The sequence below is a fragment of the Oryza brachyantha genome, chromosome 6 (assembly GCF_000231095.2).
Source record: "Oryza brachyantha chromosome 6, ObraRS2, whole genome shotgun sequence".
Lineage (NCBI taxonomy): Eukaryota > Viridiplantae > Streptophyta > Magnoliopsida > Poales > Poaceae > Oryza > Oryza brachyantha.
In genome coordinates, this window is record NC_023168.2 from 16,880,406 (window position 1) to 16,899,470 (window position 19,065).

Consider the following 19,065-nt stretch of genomic DNA (forward strand, 5'->3'; position numbering starts at 1 on the left):
TAAATATGAACCTTCTTTACGCAGGTAACCCAAAACTTCAAATTTTTGGTATGATGTAGGCCAATTGCGTACTTTATTTAAACACTAACAATTTACGCTACCGACACAACATATAGACAACTGCAGCTGAACACTTGATAGTCCTTTGGATCTCCACACTAAATCACCATTCACTTCATCGGTTTAGGTGGACAATCAACTAAACCAAGTAATCAAAACAAGAAGAAAGGGCAAAGTTCATAGCAATTTTACTGCAAACAACACAAGCACACGGTTCGGTGGAGTGTCCATGCAAATTGGAGAAAGCTATGTTATGTACATCATCGATCTGCTCCTCCATCAGTTTTTCTGGTGGTGTTCTTCTCAGTAATCCGTCGGTGGTTGGTTGCCGTCGTAGGCCTCCGCCGCGGCTTGATCCCTCTGCTGCTGCTGTTCCTGCTCCTGATCTCGCCGGTGCACCTTCTTGCTCACCTTGATTCACATCGCAAAATGTTGGGTCGGTGCAAGAGGAATTTGCAAAGATTGATGATTCTTGTTTGGAAAATGTTGCATCCGTGAAGGGATTTGCGAAGGATTGGATTGGATTGATTGGTTTACCTTGTGTGATCTTGCGTGGAGGCGGTGGTCGGAGGACGCCACCTTCCGGCGAGGCAGGCTCCGGCCGCCGCCCCGGAGGCGGCTCTTGCTGCCCGGCTTGTAGCAGCTGAGGCTGCCGCTGGAGCCGTCGAAGCTGACGACGGACACGTCGTTGGATCCGCAGCTCTCCTTCTCCTCGCCGCCGGCGAGGTCGTGCCGCCGCCTCACCACGATCACCCGCCGCCCGGCCGCCGCCGACCCCACGGACTCCGCCGCGTTCTTGCTCATGCAGTCGTCGGCCGAGGCCTCCGACGCCTGCCGCGTCGCCATCCACCGCTCCAGCCAGCTCCACCCAACGTTGAACTCCGCCTGGTCGGAGCGCGCCACCCGCTTCTTCGTCCCGGCGCCGCCGCCGGCGGCCCCGCCGCCACCACAGCTCCGCAGCTGCTGCGAGAAGGCGTAGGCCAGCGCCCGCTCCCGCCGCGTCGTCGCCTCGATCCTGCTCTGCATGCGCATCCTCGACACGTTCGAGCTCACCGTGCTGTCGTCCCACTCCTCCTGCCACGCACCACCAGAGTTCATCACATTCCAAAATCTCGAGACCAACTCGCTGATCAGATCACTGTTCCATCATCGTCCATTTGATCTACTTGCACTGCATCGCACACAGCTTCTTTGGTTTGTATATATATACCTTCACTCTGAACGCCTGCGGCCGCGACCGCTGGCTGCCCCGGTGCTGCGCCGACGCGGCTGCGGCGGCGGCGGCGCTGTCATCGCTGAGCCGGAGGTTGCTCACCGACTCGCCGACCTGGACCTCCACTGACGCCGCAATGGACGCCGACGTGGGGCTCCTTGGCTCGTCGGCGCAGCTGCCGTTTTCTGAAGATTTTTTGAGCTCCTGCAACTGCCTCCTCACCTGGAACACCAACGGATCTGCATGAGCAATCTTTTTTTTTCCCTTCTTTTTACTTCCAAGTTGCTTAGAATTTGGTTCAAGAATCGCACCATGAATCCCCTGAACGCGGATTGGATCAGCGTCGCCGCTTCGTGTCGGCTGGCAGTGGCCGGTTCGATCGCCGGCGAGGTTTCTTTCACGGGAGCGCTGATGCTCCCCTGCTCTTTAGGGTGACCCTCGGCGTCGTCGGCGCCGTCCACGTCATCCGCCGCCGCCGCCGCATGCGGCTTTTGCGGCATTGCGCAGCTCTGGAAGCTCTTGACAGAGACCGTCCCGTCATCGTCGTCGTCGTTCTCGTCCTCGGCGGCCGCCGTGATCTCGTCTCCGCAGAGGTACAGCCGGAGAGAGCTCCACCTCCTCTTGTGATCAGCAGCGCCCTTGTCCTGCAAACCAAACCAAGGAAGAACACATTTTTTTTTTCAGATGCAGCATCTAGTTAATCAGCTCCAATTAAACTCCATTTTCGTTCAGATTAATTGTTTATGCCGCACGCAATCACTCGAGCAAATTGCAAAAGCATGTGCGATTCTAAACGTGGTGCCATCGCAAGTACAGAAGCGAAAGTACATTGGCCTCATCGCCGGCCACTGATTGGTGTACCGACTATCGGGAGATCTTTCAACTTTTTTTCGTACTAAACCCAACATCGCCTGCACTGCACTGCACCAGCACAAGTGCACAGCCAGCCCTACACGAACAGCAGCAAAAGCATACAGAGAGAGAGCGAGAGAGGACGTACATTGTGGCAACCGCGGCCGCCGCAGGGGCTCTTGGAGAAGACTCGCCGGACGATGCCGCCGGCGAGGCCCATGCCCGCCGTCGCCGGAACAGAGCTACCTTCTCTGTCTCTCTATCAACTCGCTGGCTTTTACGTCCAAGTGCGGGACGCCGGCGGCGATGTTGGCATCGCCATGGGCAGGCCGAGCTGAGCTTCTGCCTCTCACTCCACAGTGGCGATGACGGTGGCGCGCGGCTGCAACGGCTTTCCCACTTATAGCAAGCGACGGGGCCAACGACCGTGCAGAGGTAGCAGCAAGTAGTAAAAGCCAGGCTGGTGGGAGGTGGCTAGCTAGAAAAAAAATCCACAAGACCAGAACCGGTTTTGGTTTGGGCAAAAAGCGACGCGAGCGAGATGCGCTTTGGCGCAAGTAGCTTTGTGTAAAGGCGCCGGAGCGGGCGTCTCATTGGTGGATCCATGGAGGGAAATGTGGAGCACACTACTGTGGTGGCATTCATGATGAGAGTGAGAGAGAGAAGAGGAGGAAGAAGAGGACCCATGTGTTAGGTTATATTTTGGTCTGGCAGAGGAGGAGAGGAGGGGTAGAGGCTTTAGAGCTGGAGGAGTTGGGCTTGAGAATCTTGTTTTTCACTGTTGCTGGAAGGAGTGTGCAAAGAATTGGTGTAACTGCTAAGCTCACGAGGAGGGAATACAAAATCTTTTCGTTTATGTTTATATTTATATGCAAAAATTTAAATTTAACCTTAAATTTGTATTTGATTTTGAGTTTTTTACTAAAGTTTATATTTTAGCATTAGCTTTTACGTCGCTATAAATATATAGATAAACGTTTTATTTACAAAATTATTTTTCATTTGCAAATATGTCATTTGACTTTTTTCGTGAAAATACCAACCAATCACCCCAAAGTCGACCGAAACGGAAATCCAGACTTTCCAAACAGGATCGACAGCATAAACCACTCGGTTTTTCAGTTAAGTTTTTAAAAACCGAGGTAGATTTTAAACTACTGACAAAAAAAAAGGTTCGGATTTCATTGGTTCTGTCAGCTTGTCATATGTTTTCACGAAATCCGGGGATACCACTTGAGCGGTTTTTAATCCAATATCGGGATTGTGAACCTTCTCACAAGTACTACTGGTCCTAGTTTGCAGCAAGGTTTTTGCTCGAGACTCCTATTTTACTGCTGTATTTTCTTTTTGGATTGTTGGTTTCAGTTTCTTTTTAAGGTGGTTCAGCATATTATTTATTACCAATGATAAAAATAAGAAAGATGTAACTAAGGGTATTTTCAAGGATGAGACAGATGCTATCTTTAGTGTCTAGTCACAAATGAATAGCACTAGAGACAACATGTATTTGTTGTGCCTTAGTCGAAACAGTCATCCTTAGGCCATTTACAGCGTGGCGAGTGGTCTCACCACGCCACGTATGTCATCGATCGTCGTGGTGGAGAGAAGGGGCATAGCGTGCAGCCTCACCAAGCCACTTGCATCCTCTGCAGGACGCGAGGACCTCGGCAGAGGTTGGCGCAAGGGGACAACCGCGATCTGTGTTGTGGAGGTCACACCTTCGCCTTGTTACGCCTAGCATGGGCCCATCGAAGAAAGGAGAGAGAAAACAACGGTCGGAGAAGGGCCGACATGCGGAGTTAATGGGGTAGAGGAGAAGGAGCGGCTTGGAACTCACCTGATCTGTGTCGCCGAAGTCGTACCACGCTACCTAAGATGTGTCACGTCGCCAATTCTATATCCACGTGGCCGAAGCCGTGCCACCACATCAAGCATGTCTACTCCATTCGTAGTAGCCTCGTCGCCCCCTCTCGATCTCGTAGCAGCAGCAGCTCCACCGCCTTCGCCTTCCTCTACTAGCTCCACCGCCATCACCCTTCTCGATCTACGCAGCCACCACTAGGGGGGGTGCCATCGCCGGCCAATCTACATCGTCGCAGCCAGAACGGGAAGGAGGACTGGAGGAGAGGAAGAGGCGTCACAGATGAGGAGGATGTGTTGGTCAACAGGTCAAGGATCTATTTTATAGCATTTTGTGATTTTGATGGTTCTTGCTATAACATAATGAATTTCTATGTAATTTGAAAAGTTGGGAGAACTAAAATGCAAAAGAAAATTGTTATGCATACGACTCAATCATTCGACTTATGTACGACCTAATTGATCAACAGCCATAGTGCCACTCACGTAACCCCCTTTGCCTAATCAATGTTCGTAGTGTTTCAGTCGTACATAGGTAATATAATTAAGTCGTACGTACAGCGGGATTGAAGGCAAAATATGAGGGGCTGATTTACAAACTGAAGACACTGCTTGAGAGCACTTGCATTGTGGAGTACCAACTTTTTTAATGGCATGGCCTCATTCCGTATAGCAAAATGAGACTACTTGGGAGGGGGCTTGGACTGCGAATGCCCTTACGAATTTCTCTCCTGGTCACAAAAGTATGACAACGGCGGGAATGTTTTGTTGCGTGTTAATGTCAGTATGCCCCAAGGCGAGGTCTCAGTGTCAGCAACTAAGTATATCTCGTTAGTAGGTTGATTGGGAGTCGTTAGGTCGCCGTACATTTTTTTTGTCTGCAATTTGGCCCAGACTGAAATGTGTCGGCAGTCACTTGTAAGCTTAGCATTTTGAGAGGAAAAAAAATGGCAGAAGGAAAGAATGTTGGAAGGGTCCGGAAATAAAGGTTCTAGATGTGCACCCTTTTTTTTACTGAACAGTCACATGGCTTGCTTCATTCAACCTAATCTTGGTTTTGCTTGCTCTTGGGTGTAGGCATCATATTCCTCCCCCTTACCTTTCCAGCTCCACGTCGATCCTCACTTGTTAATCCTCCCGAACTACTTTGTCCGCCACTTCTCATCACTTCTATTCACAGGAAGTTAAACAGTATTACCTCTATTCTAAAATATAATTATTTCTATATTAATCAGTATATAGATTAAAAAGATGTTAAAAGATTCTCTCTTAGTCTTTTCAGTTGTCATTTTTAAATTTTAAATTGATTGGATTATCCTTTCTAAGCATCTAATTGGTTCTAAAATTATTGAAATGGTTAAATTATGGAAATTAGTGCAAAAATACTGGTATAAAGTTTGAATACTAAAAATGTTTATATTTTGAAACGGATGGAGCAGTAGTCTTATCCCATATACTTATAAATATCAACCATTATATATATATATATATATATATATATATATATCCTTACTAATTTCCCACGCCCTCTTTCTCCACAACAAATTTGGTGAGCTTAACAGATGTTAGTGACTTGCTAAATGCATTTTACCGCTATCCTCCAACACTCAGAGAGTGTTAAGAGCCAATCAGAGAGTGTGTGATGTAAACTATTCCCATACTGTTCTCCCTCACCAATCTCAAAGCAACACCCAAGGGGTATACGGACTATGGAGAGCATGGATGCACGACCAAATAAATATACTCAATTTATTTCATATTAATTTCATATTAGAAGTCACTCTGGATTTATCCTAAATCAAATTTAACTAGAAAATTACTAATATCATATCAACAACACTAAATTAGTGCCATTAAACTCACTATTAAATATACTTTTATAACATATTTATTTTATATTAGAAAATGTTGCTGTATTTTTTTTATAAACATAGTTAAATTTAAATGAGTTGGAGTTATAATAAACACTTTAAAGGTGACTTGTAATATCAAAAAGGAGGAATAACAAATGAGAAAAACACGCCAGGTTCGGCACCCATCTAAGCCCAGACAGAAACCGGTCCTGAGCGACGACACAAGTACTGTGCCGGTCTCCATTTCCCAACGACATGTGCAAGCCGTGTCGACTGGCCTTTCCGGTCATGGTAGAAAACTAGAAACCCCGTGCCGACACGATGCGCTCAGGACTCACCTCGTACGGAAGCTCATGCGATCAATAGTCGGAGCAACACTTGCACGAGCCAATAAACCATTATCCCCAAAAGAGCAATTACTAAGAAGGCAGGCCAGTTTACATAAGATGAAACTACCAAATCATCCTGGCTGCTTTAGTTCAGCATCATCATAGAGCCGAGCAACCAAGCAAGCAAAGCCTAACCCTCGGTATTTTATTCGTACTCATGTTTTTTAAATTCTTTTTCTTTTCCTTACTCTCATGCTTTGTCTACCCGCACATGTTAAACAAATTTTCATGGTCACAAGTTCATAGCTATTACGTATTAGCTCCGTTTCAGGTTATAACATGTTTTTGTCGATACTAATGAATCCGGTCATATATATATAGCATATACATTGGTTCATAAATAAATATAAAAAAAACCAAAATATATTATAACAAAAAAAAGAGTTGTAGTTACATGTACTTAATGCGTGCAAATGCTGTACTTGAATGCGTGCAAATGCAATGCGACTGCTGATTGCTGTGGAAGTGTCGGTTCATCCACCAGCACATAAGCATGGTCTCAGATCAAGATCTATTGAAGGTGAAATTCAACCTGCTTTAAATTTATGGGTTTCAGTAGGGACCGAGAATAGGGGCAGAGTTCTTACCAGTTTGACTCTGCTTCAACCAAGTCCGAATGGATGGAGTTTTCCCCTTGTTGCCTAGTTTAATCCAGCACATATGGTAACCAGCTGATGAGATGAAACCAAATGATAAGAACAGATCAGAATGTAGGACTAGGTAAATGTGGCAGAAAAGGTCAAGTTTGTACGAGAACAAGGAGTAGAATTCTAACAGCTGGAGGCCTGCACTCCAAGATCTAAGATGAAGCATCATTGACATAGGTAGGCCAGAAGTGTGTCTCCATTGCCTCTTCGAGTACCTATCCGAGCAACACACCCAATCAACATAGAAAATGAAATGGCAGCTAATAGGTCGAACTGTATCTGAGATATGATCATACAAATGCTTCCAAGGCTGATTTTGCAGAATAGTATAGTTAGCATTGTTAGTACGTACCAACAGATCAATTGGTCACAGCCACACAGTGAGAGCTCTATCTCTTACTCTCTTAGCATACCAAATTATCAAATATCATCCATTCCTCCTCGGTCATTTCAAGCTCCAAATCAGCTATTCGGCAGTGTATTATGATCAGGTCAAGCTCACAATAGAGTTCCCTGAAAAACCACTCCATGAGCTAACTATCAACTCCTTAATATAGTTCCGTAGGCTTCACAAATCCTGACAACAGACAAGTAAATCAGATAAGAAAATACACTTGATGAACTTGCAAATAGAGTTGTAGCAATTAAGTGCGGAAACCGTGAGCTGAGCATGCCCTGAACCAAGTAATGCATTACTGTTTGGACGTCTGCTTCATATTATATCAGTGTGTAAGGAAAAATACAGATATCTTCATTGTGTCATAAAACAGTTAAAAACTTAATATTCTGCACAAAAGATAATTGCATACTAATTTTTACAAAAACCAGTAATCCTTTTTGAAATGTTGGCTCCATGAAAAATAAAAGGAATCGATTGAAAGTGCTGGCCAATATATTCTCATTATCAGTGCAACACTGCAGGCACTTGTCTGTGAACCTTCTAGAATTGATTCATTCACAAACATGTTCTAGAACGTTCATTTCTGTAAACATTGCTTCATGGTTGAGGACATATATAATTAAATGCTGTCGTTAATAAGAATAAAGCAATTGAAGTAAAAAAAAACAATTTACTCACAACTTCAGCACAAACAGAAAGACTATATGCTAGAAATAAAGGATAATATGCACCAGACGGTTTGGTAATCTTTATTTGCCATGTAGGTCAAAGATTGGTGAACTCAAGCTCAACTCCACAAGGAAAACAGATGCCATGAAACAAAGCATATAAAGCTATCGTAAAATATGCCAAAACGTCTTTGCAGCAGGGTAACTAAAACTGGTTAGCTTAGCTTGTTCGAAAAGTTTGGATCCAAAATGTCCAGATTTGTCTGCAACTATTATGCTAAATACTCGTAGTGCAGGCTAGTATGTCAGATTGATAAGGCCAGGTAAAAGGAAACATAAAAGCAGATCATCAAGTCAGGTGCAGAATTAATTACCCGTCCATATGAAAAGAAGCCAATAGTTGTGGACAGCTTGTCTCACAGTTCCATCCCCATGGTAGCTGAGGCCATCCTGTCCTAGCCTATCACACATAAAAAGTCTATGACGATGCACTAGCATTAACCAGATGCTGTCAACAGGGTAACACTGTCTTTGCTGAGGCGGTTATTCATGGTTTCTATCATTGATGGGCTGAACTTAGAAACGTGCAGGGTGTTGTCAGTTTTCAGTAGCAGATCATAACAGTAGGGCCTTCTTAGAATAATCCATGGTAGAATTCATCCAGGCCAAGCAGTTCAGAAATGGCACATGGCCATTAAAACGGAGTCTCAAATGTTAGAATCACCAAGAAAGCAAAGTCATGAAAAATATACAGAGTGCCTTAATCTGAATCCATTAAGCAGAGCCATGAAAATTATATGCACTGTCCTGATAAATATCAATCTCCTTAGAGGCTACAAGTTCTGAAGCTGAAGCAGCCTCATCAACATCGCCTACACACAATTTGCTTCTGTTCGCATCAATCCAACTCATTCCAGGTTCCTTTTTCACTTTTCTTGATTCCATCAGCCTTCTTATCTCTAAAGCATCTTCCCATCGTCCTACTGTTCTGTACACATTTTCAAGAAGAACATAGCTCAAATGATACTGCGGCTGCAACTCCATCATTTTCTTTGCAACCCTTTCTGCTACATCTGGGTTAGAATGTGTTGCAGAAGCACCGAGGATTGCGGCCCACAAGGAAGAATCACCCCTAAAGGGTGACTTGTTTATCAAATCTTCGGCCTCTTCTAGAAGCTCAACTCTGCTAAGAAGGTCAACCATACAATTGTAGTGTTCAATTCCAGGAGCGATGGTATAGTTGTTGCTCATAGAGTTGAAGTATTTCCTTCCTTGCTCAACCATTCCAGTATGACTACAGGCAAAAAGAACACTAACAAAGCTGATGTAATCAGGTCTGGGCCCTTCCCTGACCATCCGATCAAACAAATTGATAGCTCGTTCACCATGGCCATTCTGTGCAAAACCACCTATCATAGCATTCCAAGTAATTGTGTTACGGACAGTGCTTGCTTCAAAAACGGTATATGCATAGTCCACTGCGCCACATTTTGCATATAGGTCCACAAGTGCAGATTCAACAACCACGTCTCTCCACCCTCCCATCCTCAAAAAACGGCAATGGATCTCCTTTCCTGGTTTTACCGAAGATAGGCCAGCACATGCCCGTAGAACAGTCCCCAAGCTATACCAGTCGCCATCCTTCTTATCCATTTCCCTGAACAATGCAACAACCTTCTCATACTCCCCATTCTGGCAATAGCCTCCAAGCAGTGCACACCATGAAACTTCATTCCTTACTAGCATTCTGTCAAATACCTTGCGAGCCTCCACCATGGACCCACACTTGGCATACATGTCCAGTGTGCTGCTTTCCACGATCACATTTCCACACAGACCACGGGTCACCACCTGAGCATGTGCCTGCCTTCCCTGGTTCTCCCTCTTCAAGTTCCCCAGTGCCGTCATCATCGAACCAAAAGTGCAGCCATCTGGCCTAACCCCATTCATCATCAGCATAGACCGGAACCACCTCACAGCCTCCTCGAACCAGTCATTCCGAACAAAGGCAGATATCAACGACGTGTAGCATATCCCGTCTGGTGCGCGCATTTCCTCGAACGCCTTCTGTGCGTCACTGGGGGCGGACGCATGGCCGTACATGTCCACCAGCGCGCTTAGCACGATGTCGTCGTCGCCGAACCCCCGAACGAGAATGCTCCCATGGAGACACGCGCCCGCATTGCGGTCCCGGAGCACGGAGCAGGCCTTGACGGCGGCGGAGAACGCGTGGGCGTTGGGCGAGACGTCGTCGGCTTCGGCGAGCATGGACCTAAGGGAGGCGAGCGCGCGCCGGGGCATCCCCGCCCGGAGGAACGCCGCGAGGATCGACGAGTGCGCGACGACGTCGCGGCGGGGCAGGTCGTCGAACGCCCTGAGCGCGTGCGGGAGGTGGCGCGGGAGGCGGACGTAGAAGGAGAGCAGGGCGTTGGCGAGGTACCGGTCCGCCAGGAGCCCCCCGCGCGCGGCTCGGGCGTGGATGCAGTACCCGAGCCGCGGCGGAGGGTGGCGGAGGAGCACGGCGGCGAGGGAGACCGGGGAGGAGGGCCGCGCGGCGGCCGCCAGGCGCGCCGCGGCCTGGAGGTCCCCCGAGTCGATGAGGCGGAGGACGTCGAGGTGCGCCGCCGCGGGCGTGGGTGGCCTCGGCGGGGGCATCGTGGCCGGTTTCGCCGGCGCCGGCGCGGAGTCACCGCATCGTGTTCGTTTCCGCGGAGGAACGCGGCGCGCGGCGACGAAGGCCAGCGAGCGAGAGAAACGACCTGCAAAAAAAGGATGCGGATGCGGATGCGGATGCTGCTGCTGCTCGAATAGCGGTCTAATCTGGCTGCGTGTCTCCAGCATCGCCCATTCAAAACGAACATATTTGATGGAATCCTGTAACGGCCCAAAATGACCCAACCAAACATTCATCAAGAGTTTTTAATGGGATTCATGCACTGGCCTAGGGAGAAAACATGCATCAGTATATTGTTCTGTGCATGATTGGATTTGTGTCATTACAGATTTACATATTTTAAAAAATATCATTACAGTTCCACTACGTGCCAATTTGTGCACCTAAATTTGTATTGTTGACCACACTTAACTGTGATTATCTCATATTGACCAAAATGTCCATCCGTGTTTATGTGGCAAGAGGGGCGGTTGCTAGCTCGCTCAACGGAGCGGTAGCATTCCCAGACAAATCGAGCGCCCTTGCCGCACGAGTCCGCCGCCGCCAACCACCTCCGGCCACTCGGCCTTTCTTGCTTTCTCTGTGTCGCTAGTTTCCATCGATCTTGTGTCTCGTGGTTTTCAGTCGAGGAGCTTTCTTTCCTCTCCATGGAGCCGGCCGAGGTCCGCCTTGCGTAATGGCATTTCTAGCTTATTGTCTGGGTTCGGCGGCATCTCGCTGCAGCCATCATCGATGTAGATGCAGCAGCTTTAGCGGTAGATGCATGGTGGCCGTGGCCCTTCTCGCCAGCAGCAGCACAAGGCCGCAACACGGACCCCACCCCCAACGTCGTTATCGTCGCCGTCAACGACCACCGTCGGCCGCTCCACGACACTAGCGCAGCCACCACCGGCCCAACGGCAACACGTTGGTTTACTAGAATTGGGGATTTTTTTTCCTCCTTAGTACCGATGCTAGGGACATCTTAGTCTATAAGTTAATACAATAAACACAAACCGAGTACGATGCCGATTCGGGTGTAGAAAGTGGCACGGAAGCGATTTTCAACTAATTGTAAATCTTTGCGAATAGTAAAATTGTAATCGCAATTTTCTAAATAGGCAAATTTGTAATGGCACGGTCACACGGATCTAAGTAACTCATTCAAAAATTGTACATGGTCAAGCATAGTTAACAACCTCCTTATCAATCTCCATTCATTTAGATAGGACAGAAATTGAATCGGTTGAATTAATTAGAATAGAGCTATTGCACTTATAAGTAGAAACTTGGTTTTTAGCTAGCAAAATCGTTGCGATTGAAGAAAAAACTAAAGTTACGCTAAACATTACATGATTATAATTTAATTTCCATGGTTTGAGCACATTTAAAACCATATCATTCACATTGGTATATTCCCTCATTTCACATTATAAGACTTTTTGACACATACACCAAACATATACATTGATCATGAATAAATCTACGCAAACCTAGACAACCTTACAACATGGAACGAAGTGAGTGCAAAATAGTTTGTTTGAATCCACCAGCTCTATTACTCTAATAATAAATCTAACAGCGCTGACAGATAACTAAAATATATTATTGACCTTAGAGATATATTTGCCAAACAGTTTGTCTTGTCATCCAGCTTATCAAACTCCTCCACTTTTACTTGCTACATTTAGCAAACCAAAAGTAAGTCCTTAAACTTTGCCCAAGATGGGTCCCACCACCTCTCTCCCCTCGATCACCCTGTGGACTCTCCAATGGCACGTGAGACTTAGTAAATTTTTAGATAAGTATATAGAGAAAATATTAGTGATTAACTTCACTAGACAAATGAATAGTGAGATCTAACATTACGCGGCTATCACCGATATCATATAATGTCAAATATTAATAATGACAGGAGGTAGTATATAATTAAGTGATTAACTTCATACTACTTTAAACTTGTTGACCTTAGCCTTATTTTGCCTTGACCATTATAACGATCATGGTTGCCATTCACTTAGACCGTAGTCCTACTACGACAAAGGACACGTACGTGCAGGTGCAGATCAAACAGATCTGCAATTTTGATCCAGTTTCAACCCTACTCATCATTCTCTTGAGCCTTGCTCTTCTCGCCGGCGTTCTCCTTGTTGTCTTCCAGCGCTCGCTGGTGATCGCCCTTAGCCTCTTCTTCCTCCTCGACGGCAGCAGCAGCCGCCGCCTCCTGACGATGCTTGCCGTGATCATCGTCGTCGTCATCGTCGACGGGGATAACCACCGCCTTGGACACTGCTTTCTCTGTGGTCGTTGTCTTCTTCTTTGCTTCCAGCAGGCGGCGTCGACCTTCACCTCCTTCTTCCTCCTCGGGCTCTTTCGCTTCGACTGCTCCCGCCGCCGCAGGGGTGGTCTGGATGGCGAGCTTGGCTTTGACTTCCTCTATGACGTCGTCGTGGATATGACCCTCCCCGTCCTCGTCTGCATCTGTATTGTCGTCGTCAACGGCGGCAATGGCTTCTTGCTCCTCGCTGACGATCGCCTCTTCCTTGGAGCCGCCATTGTTGTGCAGCTCCTCCTCTCCTACGAGAGGTGGTGCTACCTCTTCTACTTTGGTGATGGTGGGCATGTCATGGACCTCGTCACACTTGTTGTCGTACACAGATATTGCAACCACTTGTTGAACCTGCAAGCGGGGAGAAATTAAATCAAAGGACCGAAGTTTTTACATAAACTTAACATTTCAACTATTCTCTTGTACGTGTTCTAAATGCTGCATGATTTTTTTCTACATTTAGTGAAGAGCTATACCTAATTAATCCATCTGCTCCAAAAAATAGTTTTATTTCCACTCATCACGTATATATCAATACAAAAGCAAAAATAATATGATGTCATCTACTTTATCAAATCACAGTACAATTATTTTCTTAATTTTACAAACTCCAATGCAATGGTTACTCAGAAATAAACTTATCTTGATATAAGCTATAATACACAAAAATTATCTTATTTTAGGTCAGAGACAGTAAATATTAAACCTCAGCCGTTGCCATATTCTGCAGCTGGCAGTGATCTTTCCCCAACCTTTTTCTTCGACGATGGCGGAGCAAGATTAGCTAGGTAGGATGGCTTTGGTACGCAAGGAGTGCAATGCCACGCTACTGCTTTTATAGAGGCGCCCGCCCGGCAAGGTAGGGCAAACAGGGAGCAGCGCGCAACACAGTAAAAAAAAATGAAGCGGTGAAATGAAATCATGGATCGATCGATCAGAGAGCCGAGAGCTAGCTAGAGTACGTGATCATCTTCTTGGATCAAGTTCGGCTTGGGATAGATGGAGATCGGTGAATTTGAGATCTCAAGACCTGCACCCCGGCCGGCCTTCCGGGAGGTGTCCTGCCCGGAGGCGACAGATCAAGATCGAACTCGGGATCATCAGATCGGCCACTGATTCATTCACCCGGCCAACTCGCCGAGAGGCTGCCCGCTGCCGGCGTCGATGGGCGCAGATATTTCGGCGTGCATGGCCGGGCAGGCGCCTCGAGCTACGCGCGCGGTGGGCTCCGATCCGTTTCTCCCGATTGCCCATGCACGCGTCGCCGGCCACCGCCGCCATCACCAGGCGGCCCCGCCCGGGCCGCGCCCGCGCCACGATGCCGCCTCGCTCGCCGCCTCCAATGGAAGGGCTTTTGGGGAGAGCCCACAGGGCCACGATCCCACGACTCCTCGCCAGGGTTTGCGGATGATTTTTTTTTAATCTACATAAACTTTTTCAAAATTTAAATATGTTATTGAGTATGAGTGTATGTCTTTTTATTTTTGGAAAATAAAGACCGGAACAGTTTCCTATTTAGGGGTCCCAGGGTATGCCGGAGTTTTAAATAAAAATAATAAGCCAGTTGGACCAAAAGAGACCTAAGAGCGAGTACCATAATTCCACGTATAAAGTTGTTTATTAGTTTGACTTGTAAATAAGTTTGGTGAGGTGGAGAAGAAAGAAAAGGAGAGAGAAAGTCATTGTCATGGATGACAACAGTTTAAAGCCAATTTTAACTTCTATTAAAGTAAATTTTGTTGTGTAGGGGTAGATAAAAAGGAAAATAGTGTAATAAAATTTATTTTGTTGTATTAATGAAGAAAATAAGTCTGACTCTAGCACGTAGCATTATAAAATGTCATTATTGCTGACGTGGATTAGACACGAGTCCATGGTGGATTCTACCTTTGAACATATCCTAAGAGCTACTCTGTTTAATTTTAATGTTATACACTATTAATTTTTGAGATATGTTTGACTATTAATCTTATTCAAAAAATATATATCATTATCGTTTTTTTCATGATCCGTGTTATCCCTAAAGATATTTCAAGCATGACTTATATTCCTTTTATTATTTGTGTTATATTTTGAATAGAGATAATGATTAAGAATATGTCCAAAAGTTAAACTTGTCAAACATTAAAAATTGAAAGCAGTACGTAAGCGCTAGCCCGAAGTGGCACCTAAACTAGAGTACATTGTGGTATGACGAGGGAAAATAGAGGAGATGATAAAAAGTTTTATGAAAGAGGTGATTGTTATCTCCAATTTTATCCACACCATTTATTTATCAATTAAAAGTTGACACATGTAATACTTTACATCTACTACATACTTGAAGATGTAGCCTAAGAGGGATGAGGGGGGGTATAAGGTGGAAGTTGGGTTTGGTGGGCCGTGAGGAGAGGGGAAAGAGGAAATGATGGAGAAGGAGATGGGTTTGGGGCTGGGCTTGAGAAAGTTTAGGGGAAAAGGGCTGAAAAAGCAATTGAAGTCATTTTATTGTTTTCTGGTCTTTTCGGAAGTAAACATTTGTGGTATTTTGCGAATTTGAAGTTCAAATCATATGAAAGGGGATTCGAAGAGAGTTTTTAGGCTGGGTTTTCGAAAGGGGGCCAAGAAAGGAGTCCAGTAGAAATGTTCTAACTTTTGAGCTAAGTGAAAATTATTAGATGGGTTCTCTTTGGGCTGTCAAGGAAAGGGAAATTGAGATTTAACTTGGCACATGACCCTAATTAAAAAAAACCAAAGTTTTTGAAAAAGGTTTTTAATTAGAATAAGTTTTTCAATTGAGGGTGAAAAACCAGACATCGAACTGTTGCATCTCTCATGTGGTTGAGAAACACTCTGGCACGCATGAACAATCCATCAAACCTGACCTCTCTTTGTTCCGCCACAACACTGTTGACTTATAAAAATATGTTTAATCATTCATCATATTAAAAAATTATTTAAAATGCAAATAATATAGTCATGATTATATTATCTTTCCTGATAAAGCAAGTTGCACCAAAATAAATGTTACTTATATAACTTTTCAAAATAAGATAAATGGTTAAATATGTCTAAAAGACAGTGATGCCATCTTAAAAAAAAGGCAAAACACACTCCTTTAATTTGCAGCTGACTTACCGGCTCAAAATTTCGCTGAAATCAAGTATAAACAAAATGACTTATTAACAATTAAAACAATTTTGGGTAAAACTTTTATTGTTCTTATTGATCTAAAAGCAACTGTTGGTAAATAAACTATGATAAAAAACTCAACACAAACTACAAATTTGAGATTTAAAAATTTAAATTTATTTATAAACATAAACATAAATGAAAAAAAATGGAGGGCTTAAAGTATTGTGCAGGGTGGTTGAGACAGTTACTAGGTGGAAGGAGAGTAGGAGATGACCCTGGAAGCATAATTTCTGAAATCCATGTTCGCTCCTGTCTTCTAGCCTTTTGATCCTTCAAATTCTCTCTGAATGGTCATGCTCGTTCCATGTCGAACAGTTAATCTTTGGCTAAACGAAAAAACAATCATTCTTCAGAATAGGCCGTTAATCTGTGGCAGTTTGGCCGCCATCAGACAGCTTCGGATGAGCAACTAACTGCTACTCTTTGCTACAAGTTGCCAGTATGAGACTGAGACAATCTAGCCACGAAAAGAGGTAAAGAAAACTGAAAACTTGGGGATCATGGCAAGAGCAGTAGCCTAACAAACACCATTATTCAATCACCCAGTTTCAAGAACGCGTTACAGGAAAGCCTATCATAATGCATGACAAGCTAATTGCCAACCTTGATAAATATAAAGCTGTTAGCTAGCCTGTTAATTAGATGCTCATATAAATGATGAATCGTGCATGCTTTCTTAATGCAAGATTTGCCCCCAGCTGCATGCTGAATTTGCAATTTTTTTCAGTAAGGCACACAAATGCAATGACATCTCTGTTACTATCTGCCATGAATTTGCTGATCATGGCTAGCTGGTGCTGGCTACAAGCTTCCTGTGGCCGCCAAGTGGTCTTCGATGTCACAGACTTCGGCGCTGTCACCGACGGCGAGACAGATAATTCCAAGGTAATCACTTCAACTTACTCCTTAGAATTCTATTTTTCTCTCTCAAAGATGCAAAAGATTTGAGTTGTTAGCATTTGAAATGTGTTCATCTTGCAATGGCTGTGTTTTTGTGTAAGGCGTTTGTGAGGGCGTGGACGGAGGCGTGCGCGGCGGCGGGGAGGCCGGCGGTGGTGGTGCCCAGCGGCGACTACCTGCTCCACCCGGTGGTGTTCCGGGGACCCTGCAGGGGGTACGTCGAGGTGCGGGTCGCCGGCGTCGTCCGCGCGCCGGCCGGCCTCGACGCGTTCCGGGGGTACCACGAGTGGATCAACTTCGCCGGCATCGACGGCCTGCTCGTCACCGGCAATGGCACGTTCGACGGCCGCGGCGCCTCGTCGTGGCACCTCAACGACTGTCCATGGAAGCCCGACTGTATACCTCCGCCCTCGGTGAGCGAGTGCGAGCGAATTCCACAGCAAAAATTCAATCTAAACACTACAAATAAATTTAGTTTGGAAGGGTTCGTAATATTTTTGGGTTAGTCGATTAAGCTGGCGCGAGTGAGGAACGCGACCATAGACGGGGTGACGTCACTGGACAGCAAGTTCTTCCACGTCGTCGTCGCCGGCAGCCACGACGTCGAGATCCGCCACGTCAGCATCCGGGCGCCGGGGGACAGCCCCAACACGGACGGCGTCCACATCCAGGGCTCCTCCAACGTCCGCGTCACCGACTCGGCCGTCGGCACCGGCGACGACTGCGTCTCCGTCGGGCCGGGCAGCGCCGACGTGACCGTGTCCGGCGTGTCGTGCGGACCCGGGCACGGCATCAGCGTCGGGAGCCTCGGGAGGAGGCCCGGCGAGGCGGACGTGCGGCGGCTGCGGGTGTCCAACTGCACCATCGCCGGCACGGCCAACGGCGTGCGGATCAAGACGTGGCGCGGCGGGCCCCGGCCGGCGAGCTCCGCCGCCTCCGGCCTCGTCTTCGAGGACATCGTCATGAGGCGGGTCCGAAACCCGATCATCATCGACCAGGAGTACTGCCCCTACATCTCCTGCCACCATCAATCGGTCAGACAACTCTCTCTCTCACACACACACAAACACCCCCTTCTTTTTCAAGAACTCACTGTCACCGTCGCCGGTGTCGATATGCTGCCGGAGAGCAGGAGCGGCCGCCGTCGGTGGTGAAGATAAGCGACGTGAAGTTCAGGAACATCAGGGGGGTGTCGGCGACGCAGGTGGCGGTGAAGCTGTCGTGCAGCGCGGCGAGCCCGTGCCGGGGGCTGGAGCTCAGGGACATCGACCTGAGATACGTCAGGCGCGGGGTGGCCACCGTGTCGCGCTGCGCCAACGTCGCCGGAGGCGTCACCGGCGGCACGCTCGTGCCTCCCTCTTGCATATGAAAATATGTTTTTTCTTTTTTTCTTTTTCGAGAGAGAATAGTCGGATAAATGACATGGACGAAATTATGGTTCTTCTAGTTCTACACGACTGATGACGATATTGATCATTTTGGAGGGAAACATCTCAATTACTCCCTCCAATTTAATAAACTGTATCGATTATTTTAGATAACAGCACGGTTTTCGAATCCTATCTTTCGATTGTATCCTGGTTCAAGATGACAGAAATTATAGAACTAAAGGGAGTAATAGTAAAATACCACGTATGTCCTAAAATATAAGCACTTTTTGTTTGGTTTATTTAGTAACTACCTCCGTTCTAAAATAAGATCATTTTTTAGTTTTTTATATAATATTTTGACTCTTCATCTTATTTAAAATTTTCTGTGATTAATATTTTTATTCTTACTAGATGATAAAACATGAATAGTATTTTATGCGTGACTAAATTTTTTAAGTTTTTTACAAATTATTTAAATAAGACGAATGGTCAAACGTTTGATATGAAAAAACGAAAAATGAATTTATTATGGGACGGAGGTAGGAGAGATTAAGGATGTGAAGAAAATACTATAGTACCATTAATAAATGAGTAATAGAAAGGGATTGGAGGATATGTAGGGGTAACATATGAATAATTTTGAATGGAAACTGATTAATAAGATAGACAGTACTGTAATACTACTAGAAATGGTGTA

General features: G+C 45.9%; 4 protein-coding genes across 8 annotated transcripts; 1 reads left to right on the top strand and 3 right to left on the bottom strand.

Annotated features, from left to right (window-relative positions):
* Positions 1-31: 31 nt before the first annotated feature.
* Positions 32-2,483, bottom strand: LOC107304363 (protein IQ-DOMAIN 1). Its single transcript, XM_040525355.1, has 5 exons — positions 2,274-2,483; positions 1,585-1,917; positions 1,271-1,495; positions 598-1,134; positions 32-471 (listed from the first exon to the last, which is right to left on the bottom strand). Exons 1-5 carry the CDS (start codon positions 2,343-2,345, stop codon positions 364-366), a joined length of 1,275 nt encoding a protein of 424 aa, XP_040381289.1. The 5' UTR covers positions 2,346-2,483; the 3' UTR covers positions 32-363.
* Positions 2,484-4,746: 2,263 nt separating this feature from the next.
* LOC102717168 (pentatricopeptide repeat-containing protein At1g03540) lies at positions 4,747-10,708 on the bottom strand. Of its 5 annotated transcripts, none has more exons than XM_040524758.1 (5): positions 8,317-10,708; positions 7,227-7,451; positions 7,003-7,089; positions 6,815-6,898; positions 4,747-5,152 (listed from the first exon to the last, which is right to left on the bottom strand). In XM_040524758.1, exon 1 carries the CDS (start codon positions 10,595-10,597, stop codon positions 8,717-8,719), a length of 1,881 nt encoding a protein of 626 aa, XP_040380692.1. In that variant the 5' UTR covers positions 10,598-10,708; the 3' UTR covers positions 4,747-5,152; positions 6,815-6,898; positions 7,003-7,089; positions 7,227-7,451; positions 8,317-8,716. The 5 variants fall into 5 exon arrangements, with proteins under 5 accessions (XP_040380692.1, XP_040380689.1, XP_040380691.1 ...); XM_040524755.1 differs by having other exon boundaries at positions 4,747-5,155; XM_040524757.1 differs by lacking the exon at positions 4,747-5,152 and adding an exon at positions 6,399-6,738.
* A 1,746-nt stretch (positions 10,709-12,454) lies between these two features.
* Positions 12,455-14,282, bottom strand: LOC102717447 (nucleolin-like). Its single transcript, XM_006657065.3, has 2 exons — positions 13,631-14,282; positions 12,455-13,275 (listed from the first exon to the last, which is right to left on the bottom strand). The coding sequence occupies exons 1-2, from the start codon at positions 13,643-13,645 to the stop codon at positions 12,697-12,699; spliced, it is 594 nt and encodes a 197-aa protein (XP_006657128.2). The 5' UTR covers positions 13,646-14,282; the 3' UTR covers positions 12,455-12,696.
* Positions 14,283-16,760: 2,478 nt separating this feature from the next.
* LOC102720715 (exopolygalacturonase) lies at positions 16,761-18,594 on the top strand. Its single transcript, XM_006656179.2, has 4 exons — positions 16,761-16,983; positions 17,100-17,411; positions 17,505-18,032; positions 18,131-18,594. The coding sequence occupies exons 1-4, from the start codon at positions 16,801-16,803 to the stop codon at positions 18,365-18,367; spliced, it is 1,260 nt and encodes a 419-aa protein (XP_006656242.2). The 5' UTR covers positions 16,761-16,800; the 3' UTR covers positions 18,368-18,594.
* The last annotated feature ends 471 nt before the right edge of the window (positions 18,595-19,065 follow it).

Coding starts and splice junctions, on each gene's coding strand:
- LOC107304363 (XM_040525355.1), bottom strand. CDS start 2,345: ATGGGCCTCGCCGGCGGCATCGTCCGGCGAGTCTTCTCCAAGAGCCCC. Junction 1,918..2,273: donor GCGGCCGCGGTTGCCACAAT/GTACGTCCTCTC, acceptor TTTGGTTTGCAG/GACAAGGGCGCTGCTGATCA. Junction 472..597: donor TCCACGCAAGATCACACAAG/GTAAACCAATCA, acceptor ATGTGAATCAAG/GTGAGCAAGAAGGTGCACCG.
- LOC102717168 (XM_040524758.1), bottom strand. CDS start 10,597: ATGCCCCCGCCGAGGCCACCCACGCCCGCGGCGGCGCACCTCGACGTC.
- LOC102720715 (XM_006656179.2), top strand. CDS start 16,801: ATGCTGAATTTGCAATTTTTTTCAGTAAGGCACACAAATGCAATGACA. Junction 16,984..17,099: donor GCGAGACAGATAATTCCAAG/GTAATCACTTCA, acceptor TTTTTGTGTAAG/GCGTTTGTGAGGGCGTGGAC. Junction 18,033..18,130: donor TCTCCTGCCACCATCAATCG/GTCAGACAACTC, acceptor GCCGGAGAGCAG/GAGCGGCCGCCGTCGGTGGT.